Source organism: Pieris napi, chromosome 17, assembly GCF_905475465.1.
Source record: "Pieris napi chromosome 17, ilPieNapi1.2, whole genome shotgun sequence".
Lineage (NCBI taxonomy): Eukaryota > Metazoa > Arthropoda > Insecta > Lepidoptera > Pieridae > Pieris > Pieris napi.
In genome coordinates this window covers 4,790,055-4,812,573 of record NC_062250.1, presented here as the reverse complement: position 1 = coordinate 4,812,573, position 22,519 = coordinate 4,790,055, and the positions used below count along the sequence as shown (strand labels likewise).

General features: G+C 33.1%; 1 protein-coding gene across 1 annotated transcript; it reads right to left on the bottom strand.

Annotated features, from left to right (window-relative positions):
* Nucleotides 1–319: 319 nt before the first annotated feature.
* Nucleotides 320–20,959, bottom strand: LOC125057953 (proton-coupled amino acid transporter-like protein pathetic). Its single transcript, XM_047661919.1, has 9 exons — nt 20,783–20,959; nt 10,560–10,694; nt 9,218–9,368; nt 8,362–8,483; nt 6,144–6,228; nt 4,532–4,776; nt 3,083–3,295; nt 2,174–2,343; nt 320–674 (listed from the first exon to the last, which is right to left on the bottom strand). Exons 1-9 carry the CDS (start codon nt 20,818–20,820, stop codon nt 436–438), a joined length of 1,398 nt encoding a protein of 465 aa, XP_047517875.1. The 5' UTR covers nt 20,821–20,959; the 3' UTR covers nt 320–435.
* Nucleotides 20,960–22,519: the final 1,560 nt, after the last annotated feature.

Sequence of the window (22,519 nt, the reverse complement as noted above, 5' to 3'; positions counted from 1 at the left end):
ATTATGAAAACTATTTATTTTCTAGTGCATTGTACAATAAGTAAAAAAAAAATCAATGGCGCTACAACCTTTTTAGATCTCGGCCTCAGTTTTCTGTATCTGTTTCTTGATCATTTAGTAATCTTATAGGCAAATAGGTAATCAGCCTTCTGTACCTGTCGCACGCCGTCTATTTTTTAGGTCCAAGGCAAGCCGGTTTCCTCACGATGTTTTTCTTCACCGTTCGAGCGAACGTTAAATGCACATAAACAATAAGTACAAATTAATAAAGGAAAAGAAAGGAAGGATAAATTGTATATGGTAATAAAATACATTCAAGTTTTGATAAATGTTATATTAAGTACATAATACAACCATACAAAATTATACTTTGCTCTCTTCAGTCAATGAACACTTATTACAAAATTTAAAACATTACATAACTAAAACACTAATTTAAAGTGTCCTCATTATTTCTCTAATACTCTGTGTCACTCCCGTTACTAGAACGAATATTCCAAAGATAATTAGGGATGCGTCCTTATACATTACATAGTTGTATGATCCAAGGCCCCTTTCCCATCGGAATATAAGGTCTATAAGTGAGGGCGCGATCAGCCCTAGGAAGGAATAGAAAAATGCGCCTTCCAGTCCTATCACTTGTTCCAAACGAGGAAGTGTTGCTGCTGCGGCAACTGTAAATTTATGAAATTTTAAAAAATACTTCCCTTATATGATTAGTTGAAGGAGCGTTTTTGAAGAGAAACTTCTTTAGGCGCATGGGATTTTTTTTTACGGATGAAACGCAATAATAATAATATTAGCGTCACGAAGATGTGCAGCGGTTTTATCGAAGAAAAGGGAGAGAGCGATTGAGACCGATTGAGAGAGAGTGAGAAGGGCGAATTACCTTATAGAAATTCTATTTTTAAAATTAATATTTCGTAAAGAGAATTTATGAAATATTAGTATTTTATTAATGTAAGAATAATTGTAAATTAAAATGCCACGTGTTATTATTATCGAAGAAAAAAATTTAAAAAAATAATAATTTGTATTAATTTTCGACACTTTTAATATTTTAATGACAATTAAATTCATTAAATTCCTAACAAATCTTCCTTTTTCCCTCCCTCTAAGTCTCGGAAATGTGAAGTTTTAGATTTGTATAAATATGAACAAGACTTAAAAATTTGGTTTCTCAAAGAAGTTTCACTCCTGACTGTATACTTTGTACGTACGCACTTTTTTTGCTGTTATGTAAGACGTGTCCGACATATTCAAGTTTCCTTTTCTTCAGAACTATTTGCACTTTTTATGTAACAGGAGGCAAACGGGCAGGAGGCTCACCGTATGTTAAGTGATACCGCCGCCGCCCATGGACACTCACATTGCCTGGTACGTTGCCGGCCTTTTAAGAAATGGTACGCTCTTTTCTTGAAGGACGTATTGGTTCGTATTGGTTCGGAAATACTTTGTAAATGTATGCCGTATATGTAGTAAAACCATCTTTTGCTCAACGGAAATTGATGGAATTGAATGTCACCAAGGGCGTCGCGAGCCGATTTTCAAGGTCAGGACACCAGTCGAAGTAGGTATATGGGATAGGTGAAGTATGACTTGTATACCTAAAGCAAGTGAAAACTTCTACACGATCTTGAATATACAACAACAAGTAAATAAAGTAACTAAACGATATTAAGTTATAAGAGTAATCGGCAAATAATAATAATAATAATAATCAGTGGCGCTACAACTTCTTTAGGTCTGGGCCTCAGATTTCTGAATCTGTTTCATGATCATTCAATTTAATACGCAAGTAGGTGATCAGCCTCCTGTGCCTGACACACGCCGTCGACTTTTTGGGTATAAGACATGTCGGTTTCCTCACGATGTTTTCCCTCACCGATCGAGCGAATGTTAAATGCGCACATAGAAAGAAAGTCCATTGGTTGACAGCCGGGGATGGAACCTACGACCTCAGGGATGAGAATCGCACGCTGAAGCCACTAGGCCAACACTGCTCGACAATCGACATCGACAAATAAACGATACAAAAAAAGGTTTTTTCGATTCTCTATTGCTTCTGACGCCCCCTTGAAAGTCACTAGCCATTTGATCTCCTTATAGATTCTAGTAAATTTTATTCCATTTGCCTTGAGCCTAGTAGTACAGATAATAAGTTTCTATTTACCTGTCAATACTGCAAATACAGCTCTCATAATAGCTTGTGCAGGATTATGGTATTTTTGCGTTACTCTGTGTTTAATATTACGCCATACAATTTCCATCGGTACGTAGAATTGCAAAATGTACGTGAAGAATATCGCTAACGTTATAAATACTTTTGCCATGAGAGCTGGTCTGTAATAAAAAAAAGTTATACATTAAAATTATCAATATAGTATATGTACATTAGTGCAGCTGTGAATTCATACGTTCACGACAAAACAAATTTCCAAAATGGACGATGCAATTATAATAGACGGTAATAAATATTATCTGTTTTTTTTATATTTGAGTTTTAATTATATATTTTAATGTTTAATGTTTAAAGAACTTTATTTCTCATTACAAAAATTATTTTTTATTTACATGAGAAATTTAATATTAAGTATATACGAACGAGATACACGTCGCCGTCGATCAGCTAGCCAAATTTTAGTCTAATGGTCCCATTCTGATGTGTATCTTTAATGCCCTTTTGAACTGATCAATCACGCTAATGTTACGAACCTTAGACGGCAACCGATTAAACAATTGCACACCCTCATACCTAATACATCTCTTTAAATAATTTGTGCGCGGCTTTGGCAAGATAAGCAAACTCGCTCGACGAGTATTGCGTGTAGTGGTGTATTTGATTTTATTAAATGATAAGTTACTATGTAGAGAGTTATTTAATTTTTTTTTAATAAGGATACAGGTGCTATAGACATATAGTTGTTTAATCGTCATAATTTTAGTTTCTTGGTAGATTTTATTAGTAGGTTATTTATTTACTATTTTAATAAAATAGTAAATAAATAATCAGTTTTTAGCCATTGAAACAGTCCTCAAAGGACTGGACTTTATGTTTTTTTAGTTACGACTTAAATCTTACATTTCTTTTGTTGGCAAGTTCAATGTTATGCTACCGGCTGCGTGTTCTCCATATTTCAAATAACCCAAAATGCCCATAATCATGTATAGAAGAACTACAATCGTCATGGTTATATTTAAAACTCCAGGACATCCAAGAAAATGCTGTGGTTTAGCCATTGTATTTTCCACAGGCAACACTACGCCGATACCTTCCATTGCAAATATCACAGTCCTGAAACAGTCACCTATTAAAAGTTTGACAAAATGGCAACACAGCGTATAGCTTGGGTTAGTAAATGGTAGATAACTTTAAGTAGACTTGAAGTATTTAAGACACTTCGGAGAATTCTCTCGTCTCGTAATGGGATTTCGCTGTAGAAGAGTTCAGAAACAAGATTATGTACGTTCTGTTAATGTCCTAAAAATAAGAGACCAGTGGCGGTACAAACTTTTTAGGTCTGGGACTCAGATTTCTGAATCTGTTTCGTGATCATCCGAATTTACTTTTTGGGTCTAAGTCATGCCGAACCTTGCATGTTTTCCTCCACGTGAGTGTCAAATGTTTACACTCACGCTCCATTGGTACACAGCCGGGTTTCGAACCTATCACCTCAAAGATAAGGGTTTGCTGAAGACAAATAAGACACTAAATGAATGCTAACAGCTGACATTATGAACGAATTTCATAAACGCAAAAAGTTTTTATGGTCTTATCAGAACCTTAGGATAGTAGGATACATATTTAACTAAAAATTACTGGTTTCCTGTGTAAATTTATCAGTTATTCCTTTTGGAGTACTTACTACACTTCCTTATGGTCTAAGATCCCGATATACAACGACCTTCACCGAGATGCTTATTTATTGAAACGTATTTTATTTAATATGTCAATAAATATAATCCATATGGGTTGCCTAGCAAATTTCAGTCCAGAGTATTTTTATTAATATTAAAAAAAAAATATTTTTTTAAACATTTCACCGGTATGATTATTAGATAAATTCTATACCAATCGAAAGTATGAAGCCCATAGAATATGCAAACGTTAGGTTGTTTATAATCAATTAATTATTTATGTGTATATTTTTTATGTGACACTAAAGTATATATATATACATCTTTAGTAAAAAAGAAAATTATAGTGGTACATATATAATACTACACTGATTAAAAATATTGATTGAAAAAAATTAAAAAATTTACTACATGCAATTTATATTTTTTTTTTTTTTAAATATTAATTAAACATACTCTGGACTGAAATTTGCTAGGCAACCCATATGGATTATATTTATTGACATATTAAATTAAATATAAAATACGTTTCATTAAATAAGCATCCCGGTGAAGGTCGTTGTATATCGGGATCTTATACTATTAGTAATTTAGAGAATAAATTACATATTAATTCGCTCTATTCCCATTATATTTGTTTTAACCAAAAATGCACACATTTCAAAACACTTACCCAATAAATAATGGCAAACGTTGAATATCAATAGATTTTGGTTGTGAATCAAAATGAGGGAATTCATCGCAGATATAATACAGGCAAATTAAAAATGTCAACACCAGCAAAATGTTGGCAAATCCCGAGAACGGCGCTATGTATTTAAGACTCTTGATTTGAGTAAAAATAAGAATTGGTACTAAAAACATAAGGCAGTACATCCCTTTGTTCAAGCTGTTGTTTTCATAGTAAAAGTCGACGATCTGAAAAAATAACACAAATAAATTTAAGTTTCAAATTGTGTTGTTCCCTTTAGTATATTAAGATCAGAGAAATGAAATGGACTATTTTACGTTTTTCAGTTTCGTTTGCAATTACTACTTGATACAGTTTCCATATTTCCAATTAAAAATATCTTGTGCCTGACACTCGCCGGCAGGCGTCAACTTTTTGGGTTTAAGGCATGTCGTTTTCCTCACGATGTTTTCCTTCACCCGAACTTTTCGGAACATAGAAAATTAAATCCCTGAGTCAACAACCGGGGTCTCAACCTCAAGGATGAAATGTTTTGATGATATCACTTTGCAATTTACTGAACTATATATATTTACTAATTTTCTTAATTGAAATTTTTATATGCTACATAATTACTAATTGTAGTTATTATTCATTACAGCCGACTCTAAGTACAGTGTTCACACATAAACAACATTCTTTTCCCTAATTAATCTAGATATAGCATCTAACACATTGAATGTAGCGAATTGAACGTAGTAATTATAAATAATTGTTTGTATACACTTCCCAATTTAATGTGCCAGATTATTTACTATAACCAAGCAAACAAATATTCAATGTATACAGGGCTTGTTAAATGTACTAAATATAATCTTTGGATTATGTTTCTTTGTAAAGTAATGGGTGCCTGAAAAACATCGTTAGAGGGTCGTACGAGATCTGGATGATGTTATATAGCATATTATCGTTGAATTGAAACTGAATTATAAGGCGGTATTTTCTGACTGAGTTTTAAGTTTTATTGCCGTTTATTAAATTTTACAAATGTAATTATTAAATAGTTTCTACAAAGCATTTTTTATATTCAGTTATTGTTGTAGAATTATAGAATATGGAATTCAATAATTCAAATTAAAGTAAATATGATTTTATATGGTAAAAATAAACTATTTCATAGACTAGGATTAATAGATAATACGAATTAGGGTGCGTTCTTACATGAAAAGAAAGAAACTTTATTACCATTTACCACCGTGTAATATTTTTAATTATTAGTTACATATTCTATTTGACTGTACATTAATTACTTGATTTCTATAAATTCCAAGCCGAAATCGATTGCTTTATTCAGGTTTAATATTATGAGAACACTACCAAACGGGCCTGAACCTGATTTTAAGCGAGTGCGCTGCCGGCTAAAAATTGGTACGCTTTTTTCTTGATGGACCCTTAGTCATAAGTTTTTATCAAAACTTTCATCGTTAATATCCAATATGGCCGTAGATTTTATCGACATATGACACGTTACTAGATCTCCACAATGACCTTGATGTTTGACATGATTTTAATACACACTGTATAGTTTAATAGTGTTGTCTATCATCCAAAATACCTGTTGAACTGAGTCGACGAGTAATATAACATACACTGCACAAGCGCCAAGAATTGTCAGAGCCATCGCCCAATCTATAAATATCCTGAAATAATAAACATACTGTTTTATTTATTAAAACGATACCGTTAAGGTATGTAATATAATATGTTACAAAAATCTTGGAATTATATTATTAATTATAGTAATTAGCGAACATTATACCAATTTTATAGACTTTAATATTAACTTCAAAACTTCTTCACTAATTAATTTTATTGCGCTTTTAAGAATTGTGAACTAGAAATTTAAATTGCAATAATATTCATTTGTTTTCGAATAATTGTTCTTACTTTACGTGCTCGTTCAGACACAGCGGGAACCGCGCGATTGTCAGATCGTTCTGTTGGAACCGCAAAAATGGCGACTGTTCAAACAGTGACGGTTAGTTAGCGATCAGTTTCAAGATGGAAGTCGAAGAGTAACTAACGTGTTTGTGGTTGATACAGAAAATAAAGAAAAGGCAGATTCAGAGAGGATCGACTGACACATGGTAAATTTGTAATACTATATCCCAATTTAAGAATGTTTGAGAGAAATTTTTTTGACTATTTGAGAATATCAATAAAATTTCTATTACTATGGAGTCTTTACTTCGCGTTCAGTTGCATTGCGGCTACCGCGCGGTAAGCACGTCCACAGCTCGTGAGTTCGCCATGGATCGTTTCGACGTTGAACTATTTATTGATGAGGTGGAGAAGAGACCTGCAATATGGGATATTCAGTGTGATGATTATTCAAATAAAATAATCAAGAACCGAGCTTGGCAAGAGTTGGTGGAGATATTTGGAGATTGTGAAGACACGTTGGAAAAAAATAATACACTGAGTTATTTATTGATGAAGTGGAGAGTTTTTCTTCTGGTGACACGCTTGCCTCATATGTGTTTCAGAGCTTGAAATATCTTCCCTGATTAGTTGAATGAGTTCATCAAAAGGTTTTATTGACATTCTCAAATAGTCAAAAAATTTTCTCTCAAACATTCTTAAATTGGGACATTCTTAATTGGGACATACAAATTTGCCATGTGTCAGTCGATTCTCTCTGAATCTGCTTTTTTCTTTCTTTTCTTTGTTTTCTGTATCAATTACAGACACGCAGTTCCTCTTCGACTTCCATCTTGAAACTGATCGCTAACTAACCGCCATTGTTTGAACAGAACCGCACGATCTGACAATCGCGCGGTTCCCGCCGTGTCTGAACGAGCAATAAAAGTAATTTTGAAATAAAATTGTTCTATATAGTCTGTATGCCTTGCCAAAAATTGTAATTTCGAGTTTTTAAGCGTTTATTAGCGAACACAACAGCATATTCGTAATAAAGTTTAGTCTGAGTGGCGGTTTCCCCGCGACGTTTACCTTCCCCATAAAATTGCATACAAGTTAAATCCTTTGAAACCAGTTACCGGGATTTGAGAACACATGTGTCACCTACTAGGCTCACAGATCAAATAAGTAAAATTATTAAAACAATTGCACTGAAGACGAAATTTTCGTTTTCATTCAGAACGTGTTCCTTATTAACGGTTTTATCAATTTGACATTGGTAACCAATATAATTAGGTATCTTTTATTTATTGCGACTTCCGTAGATGTCATTCGGATATTTTTATCACGATATTGATATATAATTGATTTGTTCTAATTTTGACAACAAGAACGAGTTGATTGCATGTTATAAGTCGTTGTTTTATTTATAAATAAGAATTTATAGTTTGATGAGCAGTGTTGCCCTAGTGGCTTCAGCGTGCGACTCTAATCCCTGAGCTCGTAGGTTCGATCCCCGGCTGTGCACCAATGGACTTTCTATGTGCGGTTTTAATATTCGCTCGAACAGTGAAGGAGAACCACGTGAGGAAACCGGCTTGCCTTAGACCCAGAAAGTCGACGGCATGTGCCTATTAGATTGCCAAATGATCATGAAAAATAAACAGAAATCTGAGGCCCAGACCTAAAAAGGTTGTAGCACCAATTATTTATTTTTTACAGTTTAATAATATAACAACAAATAATTACTGTTAAAGGGTAATTAAAAGGTAATTATCGTATCAGCATTACTTTTAGGCTTAACAAAGTAGTTTTTCTTTAAAACGATTAAAAATATTTTACTGTATATTGCCTTGTGATTTTCCGCTTATTCACTTAATTTATTATTGTTGAATCATGAATAAATGTTATACCTGGTCGCTGTTGAGAATTTCCGCAAAGGTCGTGGTCCCGTAGCGAACACAGCTTCAACAGTTTCCGCATAACCTAGGGAAGGTACTTTTGACACCCTTGATACATCTTGTGACGTTTTTACCTAAGGAATAAGACACACTATTTAGTAACAATAATAAAGTCACTGAACCCGTCTGAATCCTACTACGATGTGCGAAATATTCAACATTTTATACAAATTATAAGTTTTTATTTACTTGGAATTACAATTAGTTCCAATCTCCGTTGTCACCTGGGCCATCCAAAGCGAAAGGTAAACATAACCAGTTCATCCGTAAAAACCTACTTAACTGGAATCAATTGCACCGGTGTAATATCTTTGACTCTTTTCATCACAGCGTAAATATAATTTGACAGAAAGTGACAAAAGAGTAGTTTAAAAAACAAAATGCATTAGAAACAGACAACCTTAATTAACACATAATAATGCCAATCAAATTTTGCCTTTGACTTATATTAATAGTGTACTCAGTGGGAATAATTTCCGATAAGTCATATATCAAATAGTTAATAATAGTCCGTTGTCGCTACAACTGCGACAACTTGGTTGTCTGGAAGACTTTATTTTAGAGTAGACCACCCGGGAGTCGATTTCAAAATTCGCTAGTTCGCAAAAGAAATTGTCTAGTGAAGTGGAACGAGGAAGACTTCCAACCATCAAGGTGACGCTTGATGGTTGGAAGCCAACCTAACTTCTTCCAGAAGCTCAGAAGTTTCCTGGGCACTTCGCAGGCTTTACGGAGCGACCTTCTCCAGTAAAAGTGTGGAATTGATGTAATATTGATGGAACTAAATGTGAATTTAAGCGAAACTTACCAGTAAATAGACGCAATGTGTGCAAATGTATCCCAGTATAATTGTACCAAAGATACCGACGATGGATCCAGCATTTTTAAAAGCAGCTGGCATAGCCAATATACCGGATCCTAATGACGACTTGAGAAGATTGGCAAATGATCTTATATCTCTGAAAAAGATTTCAATGTGTATAATGATGACAGTTGCTTGACACTTAATTACTGCTTCATAGTTATACCAGATTGCAAGAGGTACAGATAAAAGTTGCCCAAGCTCGAGGAAAAAGAAACGTGGGAAGACCATAGAAGATATAGGCAGACAGATAAGTTTTCTGGGGAGCAAAGAACAGATCCAAATGGAAAGTTCAGGACGCCTAATAGGGGTCCATTCTGCAGATCACGAAGTAATGGAAATAATAATAACTAACGTAGACATAGTGTATTACAAAACTACCATCCATTAATTAAGAAATAATAATTAAAGTGACTTTATTTAGTTATACCAGAATGGGCAACGTAAATTTAACTAAGTATATTTTAAAATACATACATACACACATAATACATATGTATATATAACATACGTCACAAACTAGAGAATCAGTTTTAATAATAACGTAATTCCTCCCCGAGGTGGCTTTTCCTCATACTAACGTGTATTCATTTAAAAAAGCCGTGAAATTTTCGAATAAATTTTTGCATTGAACTCCCTTTGATTATGTCCAAAGTACCTAGATGTTATTATACATATATTAATTTTATTTACACAAATACAGTATTTACAATTTTCTTAACCTATAAAGTAATAATAAAAATAATTAAAAATAAATAAAATGAAAATCAAAACAAATTTATAATATATTATTTTTTTATTTTTATTTTTATTTTATACATATATTATGTGCTATATGATTTTCTGTCTATTTTATTTATAAAATGGAATAATGAATCACATATTAAATTTCGTCATATCCTTTACTAATATTGAAAAGTACATGGAATATCTTCTCTGCAATAAGTACCGGAAAAACTTGTTAGTATGATACTATTCATGACCTTGTCTTAGTAAAAGGATGTGTTTTATTTGCGGTTTTATACTGTGTGGTTATAAAATAGTTCTTATAATCATTTGTATTACATGAAGCATTTACGATCTAAAGTTGGATTAAAAATCGACCCAACTGAAAATCATCTTGCAACATGATGATTGTCCGAAAATACAATATTATATTTTGAGTAACACTTAACAAACTTGGGGCTCGGTAAATAAGAGGTTAAACCATATATATATATATATTGCATTAAAAGGGCCCCGAAAACAATTCAATATTTTTGCGATAAAAAAATGTGAGGGTACTTACGAATTCGGCTGATCCAGATTACGATTTTGAAATGGGTCATACCCTTTTTCTTCGTTATTTGTGTCTTTACATTTTGTATTGATTGTGTTTACTGACATTGTCGACGGAAAATCCCCATTTTCCGTTATGACTGCCCTGAAAAAGAAATCTTTATGGATCAGTGGGTAGGACTAGGTGATGGGCGTAAGTAAGAGTAGAGGCTATTAGTTTTTATAAATAATAAAACATTAGGGCTATTATAGGTGTTGGATTAAAAAAAAAATCATTGGCACTACATCCTCTTTAGGTCCAGGCCTTAGATTTCTGAATCTGTTTTATGATCATTTTTCAATCTAATAGGCAAGTAGGTGATCAACCTCCAGTGCCTGACACACGCCGTCGACTTTTTTGGGTCTAAGACATGTCGGTTTCCTCACGAAGTTTACATCAACGTTAGAGCGAATGTTAAATGCGCACATAGAAAGAAAGACCATAGTTGCACAGCCGGGGATCAAACCTACGACTTCAGGAATGAGAAACGCTGAAGCCACTAGGCCAACGCTGCTCATAGGTATTGGATTATCTGTTCCTATTCAATATACTTAAAGAAGAAAGTCTTAGACACGTGTATATTACCAATTCTTTCTTACGGTCAATCATGGATATATGACTCGAACACAAACAAAATATGACAACTTGTGAACGAGGAATGAAACGTAGTGTACCAAATTTAAAACGAAAGGACTAGATAAGAAGTTTTTGATGCACTATCCCATTGCATAAACTAAAGTGGAAATAGACAGGCCACACTGCTCGCACGAACAAAGTCAGATGGACAAACAGGTTAATAAGGTGGAAAGGCCCACCAGGGAAAAGAAAGAGAGGTGGCCCTCTGACGAGCTTGAGAAAAATGCTCAAGATATAGTAATATGGAGCCAGTTGGAGGAGGTCTATACTCCATAGAGGTCCTTGAAAAAAAAATGTGTGCGTGTACTAGGTGTACACACGTAAGAAGTGAAACTTCTTTATGACCTTATTTTTCGAAAAATGATCTACTACATATATGCAACTTTACAGAAATCGGTTAAATAAAGTTAAATTAGATAAAGTTTAACAAAATGCTTTTATTATCATAGACATGAATACAAATACAATTATTTCATTTTAACTTATTACTGTACTACTATGTAGTTCTAAGATTATTACAGAATTTCATTAATTGTAATAGAATTATTAGTATTACTATCATTGTTATCGTTATTATATATTTTTGTTACTAATGGCTTCGAATCTCTTCGGATCAACCGTGGTAGGGACAAGAAAAAGATGGCGCGTAACCGAAAAATGTGACAAATGAGTGTAAATTTTTTTCCAACGCCGATAAAGAAGTTTGACTTCAAAAAGCAACATGGCGCGTAACCTGCTACAAAATTTCTCCCATACGTCGATAAAGAAGTTTCACTTCAAAAGATGGCGCGTAACGGAAAAATGTCACGCGTAACGAAAAAATGTTATACTAAATTTTTTTCCAACCCCGATAAAGAAGTTTCACTTCAATAAAATCTAATAAATGTACAGTTTGATGAATGTTTCAAGGAATTAATGAGGTTAATTATAATAGGTGTTCTCATTTTAAGCTGTAAATCGTTATCTATTTATTTAAAGCCTCATCAACAGTCGCACATAATAAAAAAAAGAAACAAGTTACACACAGTAAAACCAATGTGTGGCCTCGATAATAGGTGCAGACGGCGTGCACAAACATAATGCTTATAATATATGTAATAAACAAGTTTACATAGATAAAAGTTACAAAATAAAGTAAAACAATCACTCTATTAGGTTAAGAGACTGATAACAGAATACCCTGCCTATAATCGGATTGGCGGTACGAAAAATTTACATGATTGTTCGGGCCCTGCAGCAGATTCTAGCCATTCTGTTTAGAGGAGCGTAAATCCCTAAGAGCAATGAGAATAAAAAATGTAACCGCTTTTTAGCAACGTTTCACGTTTAACTTCTAATAAATGTTCAATTTAAACAAGACATGAGATGAGTATAGCATAATATTCTTGCGCAGTTTGTAAGAACCAGCAGATCCCTACGGCATTGAAGTGTTTAAGTTGTAGTGTGGTGATCACTATAGGAATATTTTAGCGAAGTTGCCTTTAAAAGAAAAGTGCCAACGAAAACGCTTTTGCCCTCTATCCCTTTACTGTGAACCTCATAATGGTGGTTCCACACGACCTTAAATTATTCCATAATATTTATTTACACTTCGTTGTAGTAATACAGTACAATTAAAGTAATTATAAAAAGGACAACTGGCGGCGATCCCTCCCAGGCCATTATCAAGAGATTTTTTTTAAAGGTGAGCGCTAGTAGTGAAAAACTACATAAGATATAAAATTACTCAGACAAAACTAATGGAACAAAATAAAGCAATTAAAACATATGTAAACAGTGAAAGGGATTATAAAAAACTTACTTACGAACTTACGAAAAAAAGGACACATGAAAAAGAATGGGGCACTTACGAACTTACTAAGAAGTACGAAAGTACTTCGCACAAGAATATTGTAAACAGCAATCATACGAGTAGTACTAGTTTTCTTGAAAGCGCAAATATTGCATACCAATAGTTATTGCTCGTTTCTACATGAATGCTACACTTTATTTTATACATATTTTTATAGAACCGGTATTTTGAAAGCAATATTTAAACCCTCGTCAATTCATTAGAGCGCGTCTATAATTCCTACATAAATTGACTATCAAACAACCAAAGAATTTTATGTGAACTTGAAGTTCTTTAGATTTCCGCATAGAACCAAACTCTTCAACTCTATAATAAAAATACAATTAGTGATTATCGTCGTATAAAATTCGCAATATACGGTTTTAAAATAAAAGATGGACGGGCAGCGCAACCGGGCCTCCAGTATAAAGCGTATACGAGTATATATATATGTACTACGTAATGAAATAGTATGAACTTCGACCTAAGCCCCTTTCAGCTTTAATTAATTATCTATACAATATGACTTATGTAGGAAGGAAGAGAAATCTTAGAATTTATTATTATTAGACGCTTCCGGTAATAGATTATCTTATATGCAAATTCCGACATGATTATAAATTTTATTGACAGATTTTGCCTATTTGAAAATGGTGTATTTCAATATACATACATAGTTATAATAGTTTTTTTGTTGGTATTTATTAATTCCCTCAGTAGTTGTTTATTAGACACCTGTGATTATACAGGTGGTTAAGTTAAACTATATTTTATACTTAGCATTTAAATAAACCAATTTATACAATAATCGATTATTAATACCATTTTAATGTAGGTTTTTTGTAAGAATAAAGAAAAGTTTATCTATAATTGAAATAATGTTAATGAAAATATTTTAATTTGTACCTATGTTTAATTCGTTTACAACTGCTGTCATTCCAATCTAATCCAATTAATCTTTCCTAGTCATTATAATATTTAACAATATTCATCATATTATGTTAATTTATTGTGACTTTAAGAGTCTGGACTCCCAAAACACAGGAATTTCCTAGTGTAGGGACCAGAATGCGAACATAGATTAAGGTTTTATTAATAAAGGGTTTAAAGTTAAAAGTAGTCTTAATTGGAATTTATTGGTAAATATTTACACCCTAATTATACAAATATTATATCTAATAACTCTTTTAGCCGTGTTATTATTAAAAATATAGAATAATTCCTCAAGTTCCAATCGTGGTTGGTAACACAGAAGACACGATCACGTGGCTCACCAACCCTGTAGACCGATTCAGTGAAAGACCCATCGTCCTCAAAACCGTATACTGTTATAAGAGAGACGCTGGACCGGTTTCTGATGGAAACAGATTGTCAACTCCAAATGTTTCCTTGCTGACCACAACGAGCTACCAACTGAAGAGAAAGAGAGAGTAAGAAAGCTTACTATATCTCAATACTAATAGTTTTTATTGCTTCCCAGAATAATTTTAAAATACAAATTACCTTTTTTGGCAATCTTGACCTTACCACGACGCTCAGACATGAGCTACCAACTGAAGAGAAAGAGAGAGTAAGAAAGCTTACAATATCTCAATACTAATAGTTTTATTGTTTTTCCCAGAATAATTTTAAAATACAAATTAGCTTTTTTTGCAATCTTGACCTGACCACGACGCTCAGACATGAGCTATTAACTGAAGAGAAAGAGAGATATTTAGGAAAGCTTTCTATATCTTAATAATAATAGTTTTATTGTTTTTCCCAGTATAATTTTAAAATACAAATTACCTTTTTTGGTAATCTTGACTCAATGTAAATATTTTACTAAATTTAGTATCAGATTAGGAGGTATGCAGTCGCTTTAAGGCACTTTAATTTTGTTTACTTTATAACAACTTATTTGCATATTAATTAACATTATCTTTCATGGATCATGCAAGTGTGGTGTGTTGAGTAAAAAAGTAAATTATATTGTTGTTTGAAATTGTAGTGTTTCTGAATGCAGCTAATAATTGGTAGGTAGAATGCGAAGACGACCACGGGCCTCTATGATCGGGACATGTTGGTACTACTCGAGGTGGTATAGATCCCACATATTCCTGTCGCTTTTAGTGCTAAGATTCATATCCATGTTGGTTTAAAATAAAGTTCAGCTAATGGTCTAAGATCCCGATATACAACGACCTTCACCGAGATGCTTATTTAATGAAACGTATTTTATATTTAATTTAATATGTCAATAAATATAATCCATATGGGTTGCCTAGCAAATTTCAGTCCAGAGTATGTTTAATTAATTTAAAAAAAAAAATTTTTTTAAACATTTCACCGGTATGATTATTAGATAAATTCTATACCAATCGAAAGTATGAAGCCCATAGAATATGCAAACGTTAGGTTGTTTTTAATAAATTAATTATTTATGTGTATATTTTTTATGTGACACTAAAGTATATATACATCTTTAGTAAAAAAGAAGGTTATAGTGATACATATATAATACTACCCTGATTAAAAATATTGATTGAAAAAAATTCAAAAAATTTACTACATGCAAATTATAAAAAAAAAACGAATTTGAAAGACTTGAATTTGCTAGGCAACCCATATGGATTATATTTATTGACATATTAAATTAAATATAAAATACGTTTCATTAAATAAGCATCTCGGTGAAGGTCGTTGTATATCGGGATCTTATACTATAATAATGTCAAAACATCATAGAACACTAAGACTGTTACTGAACATTACCTTAGTTTAAGTACTATCCCTTTCCTTTATTTATATTTTGGAAATATCCATATTCGTGCACAGAAACATACTTTTTTTAAAGTCGAATGTAGAAGTCGAAGGAAGAAGTAGACATGGGGAGAAATTGGCTGTGCCAAAAACCAATCTGGAACTGTTTAGGAAAAACACCTTTTGTATGGCAATTAATGTTTACAATAATTTGTAAAAATAATTAAAAGATCTTCCGACTAGAGTCTTTAAAGTGACTTGGTGTATTACTTTTGGAAAAAAAATATTATTCAATAAATGATTATTTGCGTGAGACACTGTAGTTGATATACATTTAATAAAGTATGATATGATATGTACGATACAAATAATATAAGAATTGACCAAATCATATGACTAATAATGTAAAATTCCTTTAAAGACAAATTTGCGCGCCATTGTTTGTGGCAGAATATGGGAACTTACGATTGTACCACCTTACACATTTTTGTACCATATTCTTGCAATAAATAAATTATTATTATTAGCTTAATGTATACACTAGTATTATAGAAAATTAAGTCAACATAATATTACTTATTAGCCATAATTATTGTATAGGCTAGATTGTAATTCGTGTAATGGATTAATAATAAAGTCGAAAAAAAGGATTTCTGTGTATTTAATTTTAAAATTATATAAATTATGTAATAGCACTTTATTATATTCCGCTCCTACACAAAGATTTTGTGATATAGCTCGGGGAACTGTTATTTACCGTTCGTATTTCGTATTATATGTTTAATTTTCCTTGAGAGACTGGATTTCGCTCAGCTAATTTCCCACTGTCACGGCAATCGCGCGTTGGCAAACTCCGACTATAAAATATGTTCAGACAAATATATACAGACGACTCATTGGTCTAGTGGTTAGTACCCCTGACTGCGAATCCGTGGGTCCCGGGTTCGATCCCCGGCTGAGACGAACATCGATGTGTTGAGCATTTGGTGTTGTGCTTAGGTCTTGGGTGTTTAAATAAGTATTTTTATGTCTATCTATCTATAATATGTATGTATGTCCGTTGCCTAGTACCCATAACACAAGCTTCACCAGCTTAGCATGGGACTAGGTCAATTGGTGTGAATTGTCTTTATAAAAAAAAATAACAGATAATATCTTAGATTCCTGATCATAATAAAAAAAAATTAAAAACATTCTAATTTTAAATATATTGACCGAAACCTAATTGACATCTCATTCACTTTGCGTCAGTGTGTAAGCCTGTTTGATGAAAGCGGTTTTTCTTATTACGTCATTTTTATTACTAAATTAAGTTCCCATAATCGTTTCTCATGGTCCTTTCTTAAGTGGACCATTGCAAGTGGAGATCTGTGAGAATTTTCGGGAGTTAGAGTACCAGTAACTCGCTCGATCACTACAATCTAACATTGAATGCTGAAGGAAGACAAGGATTGGCTGAATCCCGAGTTCAGGCAATCCTTTTATATAAATAGACAAAAACGGTTTTATAATTATAATTTTATAACTATATGCAAGTCACAAAGTTGTAAAAGACTTATATGATAATTTATCTAAGGTAAGATCTATCTATGATAATATTGTAAATTGCTCTATCATTCTAATCATGAACTCGAGAATAAATGATATGTTATTTTATTTATGTATGTGCCTAGGTGAAAGAGAAATGCAACACCAAACAAATATTTTTATTCTTTGTTTGGACAATATAAATATAATGAGTGCATGGTTAACAAGTCATACGTATGTTTTGGAAGACGAAATTACTAAAATATTATTTTACCTGAACTATTTTGCCCTCTTGTTATTTAATTATTATATATTGCACCGAATTGCCAATTAAATAATTTTAACGTTTATTCAAAAACTTGTTTCGGTTATTATTTAAAACGGGTCCGTAAATTTCTTTAGTTAAAAAAACTCTCATGTATACATACGAATAATATCTGTTTTGCTGCGCAAAAACATCGCTTACGAGGCATGCCTTTTCAGTTTTGTCGTTTGCAGAAAAAAACACAACTAGAACCTTATAGTACATTTTATTGTTTTTCAAAGTATTCACCACGTAGCTTAATACACTTTTCCATTCTCTCAAACCAGTTATCCACTCTAAAGTGGAGGTGTTCAAAATTCAAAAAGGAAAACATTTATTCCACTCTAAAGTGGAGGTGTTCAAAATGGCTGACTTGAAAGCGTCGACTGCTTCTTCACCGGACTGGAACCTTTGACCACGAAGACTTTTCTTAATTTTTGGAAATGTAAATAAATCGTTAGGACTTAGGTCAGGACTGTATGGAGGATGGTCAAGAATTTCTACTTTTTCCTGCTTCAAATACTGAATTGTTTGACGAGCGCTGTGTGAGCTTGCGTTGTCGTGGTGCTGGATGATGCATCGCTTTGAGTTAGATTTTTGAAGTTTGGCGATGACTTGTGGTAAACAAACTGTGGTATACCACTCTGCGGTAACTGTTCTACAATCTTCAACTACAATAGTCGCAACATGGCTGGTTTTTCCAACGAACGTGGCCACCATCTTCTTTGAAGTGCTTCGAGAACGAAGGCTTTGGCTCGTCTTGAAAGACCCAGACTGTAGATTGTTGTTTGGAAACAGAATCGTAGGCATAGATCCAAGATTCGTCACCACTGATGATGTCGTAGACGTGATTTGACTCTCGTCGGTTAAACCTTTGCTGAGTTTTCTTACACCATCTGACGCGGGGCGCCTTGTGATCGTCGGAAAGCAGATGCTTTCTCACACAAAGCGCTTCATGCAAGATCTTCTGAATGGTTGTCCCTGAGATGTCTAATAGAGCCTCTATCTCTTGATACGTCACATGACGATCTTCGAGAATTACCTAGTTGTCTCACAGCAATGATGTTTTCTTCAGTGAAGGCGGATTTTGGGCGTCCTTCGCGAGATTTGTCACTGACACTAGTATGTCGACGCTGGAATTCTAAATACCAGCGTTCGACAGTCCGCAGACATGGGGCTTCATCACTGAACACAGATATTAGCTCTTCAAGACACTGAAGTCGTGTCAGGCCTCTTCTAAAGTTGTAGAAAATTATTGCACGAACATTTTCCTTAGAAAGGTCCATTTTCGTACGTAACCTGACAGATTCCAATCGATACTTTCAACTGTTTTGAGATTCAAAATTTAAACACTTTCGAATATAGAACAGTTCCAATTTCAAAATTGCCGGGAAATATCGAAAAGACAGAACTTAAAAGGCATGCCGCGTATTAAAACTGTGGCACTACGCTCTTTAATTAAAATTTTGTGTTAGATGTTATTCTCATAGGATAACATAGATAATATTCTGGCGAAATGTGTCAAGATCGCAACATTAAGTATATTTTTTGTTTGTACTATTAAATATCTGTGTCAGAACTAACCCACGTTAGTCCCTATCACAGGTTTATTATTATTATTATTAAGCTGACACCCAGTATAATATATATAAATAGTTTTTAAAGTTACATAATCTAACTTAATCTAAATAATCAGATGTGCCGGTTTTGGTGATCACAGCTGCTTCCATTGCTTTCTAATGTCAGCTCTTCTTGTCCAAGTTGTGCCTCCTATTCTCTTTATATGCCCATCTCTTTCTCTGTCTTGCTCTTTTCCTTTTTCCATCTCATGGTTGCCATTCTGTAATAATTTTTGTCCATTTCTTGTTATCTCTCGTCATGTGCCCGGTCCAGCGCCATCATGGGTTCATATCATAGGTTAGTTATTCTTAATTCCACGATTAATCTTTGGCTTAGGTTCATTGAAGCTTCGTATTGCATACGCCTACCAGTTCTAAATTAGTTAAAGTATTTAGATCAAACAATAACAGGGCAGAAGTGCAAGTTTAAAATTCCTATTGAACTTTCATTGAGAATTAAACTAGTGTTTTTCGCTTTCAATATGTTAAGAGAGTAGACACAGTCTAATAAGTGATTATTTTTACGATATATATAAATATAATACCAACCCCATGTTTATATCCTACTAGATGACCCCGTGAACTTTGTTTCACCAACATATATTTGGGTCAAAACTTGTGAAATAAATATAAATACTAATACTATGAAACATATATTTCCGAAAGCATCTACAATAACATTTTTTAACAAATTTCCCAACTAAGAATGTTTTTTTTTTTGAAAAATCAACTGTCATTTTTAGTATGTTTCTTTAATTTTTAGTTACGTTTCCCACCGTTTAAACCTTCCCTGATTTTCCACAAATATTTCAAGATCACAATTAGCCAAATCGGTCCATCCAGTCTCGAGTTTTAGCGATACTAACGAACATCAATTCATTTTTATATATATAGATTAAAATGTATACATACATTTTTGATTACTATGTTGTTGTGTTAATGTGTTTTATGTAACAAATGTTCAAAGTTAGCCTAACATACTAAAATCTATGAAATTAACATGAATAATCATAGAACTTCAGTATGATATACAAATTAAATTATTATTTCTATAAATATAAATAAATAGTTGAAATTTTTGTCCTGACTTGCAAATAAATACCCATGATTACGAAGTATTATTATATCGCCTAAACCAGTATAGGTAGATGAGGTCTCTGACACAACATTCATGATCGAATATTTGCCTATCAAACTATTCCATTACAAAAACCTAGTTAACTTGTTTTTGATGAGCCTGAAGGTCAAATAATCGAAATAATAGTTAAATAGGTGTGTTAATGACTCATCTGAAGATTTAGTTCCATATCATTAAGATCGTAAATGGCTGTTTTGAAATTTATACAAAATTACTATTATCGAATATAAGTACTTAAAATTTAAGAAATTATTTTATCAATCAAACCTTATATTTATTAATGGGATAAATAGTAGAAAACCATATTCAAATAGGTTCGTTATTAACAAAAATACATTTAAGACATTTATGTAAAATCTCAAGAACATACAACGAAAAACTTCAATTGATACTTACGTCGAGCTAAATTCCTTCATAATATAACTATTAGACATGATCACAGTTGTTGCTCACTATTAATTAAACATTAATACTATCTAATACTATTGAATTATTATCTCATTTTATTTAATTAAAAAATGTAACGACTAAAGACGCGCATATCGTGTGGCCGGCTTTAAGATACTAAACGATTCCCGCCGAGTTTGCAATAATGTTTATAAATACAAGAAAGCTGGCGGTTCATTTTAAATAGTAATTTGGCACGAGTGCTTATTGATCTAGTAGATTATAGTCAGGTAATTAAGTACTTCCTTGGCGTTAGCGCTGCGTTTATTATGAAGATTATCTCTATACAAAAAAATCTTTATTTTTATCATTTGTTTCAGGAACCTTCAGGAACTTTTTAGGTTCACAAAAATAATCCCTGTCTGCAACGTTTCTCATTATGGCTCGGGGGTTTCCTTAGAAAATAGGTAAACATATGGTTACTGGTTGTTCAGACGTAAGAAGTACATTGCCGTACAGATGAGCCGCGCAATAAACCAGTTTACTTGGTCACGTGAGAATTCCATACAAATTCGACTAGCGAGGACGTATCACGTCCGTCGCAAAGTATTTTGATACAGTACAAAGTTTTTTAGTAAGATCAAATTTTGAGATCTCGAAATATTTAAAAAAAAATCAGTGGCGCTACAACCTCTTTAGGTCTTGGCCTCAGATTTCTGAATCTGTTTCATGATGATTTTTAAATCTAATAGGCAAATAGGTGATCAGCCTCCAGTGCCTGACACACGCCGTCTTTTTTAGGTCTAAGACACACGTTTTCCTCACGATGTTTCCCTTCACCGTTCGAGCACATGTTAAATGCGCTCATAGAAAGAAAGTCTATTGGTGCACAGCCGGGGATCGAACCTACGACCTCAGGTATGAGAGTCGCACACTGCTCGAAATATTTAAAAAAGATTAATTTAAAAAAAAAGGCTATCATCTAAACGTCGTAAAAATACCGCATTATACAGCGATAGCATACAAAGTTTATGTACGAAAATAACCACGTCACATATTTTACCATATAAATGTTCTTTTTAATTACACTACGTACTGCATTATCAGCTATGACTTACATAATTATTTTTCTAATCTACATAATTTGTACAGCTTAAAGACTGCCACAATGAAAGATGTTAATGCTTCGAGTTTTCACGTGACAGCTTAATTTATATGTTACAATGTAATCTGTGTCAAGGGCTTAAGGGAATGGACGAGATATTTCGGTGGAAATAGACTGCTACACGTGTACTACATTGTGTAAATTATGCAATTGTCTGTCTCTAGTATACCTATTAAGTTAATTGTCTAATCTCTGACATATTATGTGCTTACATCGCTAAGATCCGTAATTACAGTTACTTTTTTTTAGGTTAATACGTTTTTGAGAGTAATCATTTAAGGTCTGTGGCACGTGTTGATATTTTTTAATGGGACAGAAGACCTAGTTTGAATAAACTGATAAACGCCGCCCATGGACAACGCCGGATCCTATTATTAAAGCTGAATAATCCTGTGGCGCAACAACCTTTTATAACTCTCGACATCAGGTTGTATCTTTCTCTTAGATAATTTTCTTTTATATATTTTGCCTACATCGTCGACCAGATGTCGGTCACATGGGGCACTGGGTTTGACCGCAGTGACACAGTTGAAGGTCACCCTTAACGACTCTGCTCTCACCGCTTAAATCGCACCTTTATA

Coding starts and splice junctions, on each gene's coding strand:
- LOC125057953 (XM_047661919.1), bottom strand. CDS start 20,820: ATGTCTAATAGTTATATTATGAAGGAATTTAGCTCGAC. Junction 2,344..3,082: donor AACTTGCCAACAAAAGAAAT/GTAAGATTTAAG, acceptor TTTTTATTACAG/ACCAGCTCTCATGGCAAAAG. Junction 675..2,173: donor TGTATTTGCAGTATTGACAG/GTAAATAGAAAC, acceptor ATAAATTTACAG/TTGCCGCAGCAGCAACACTT.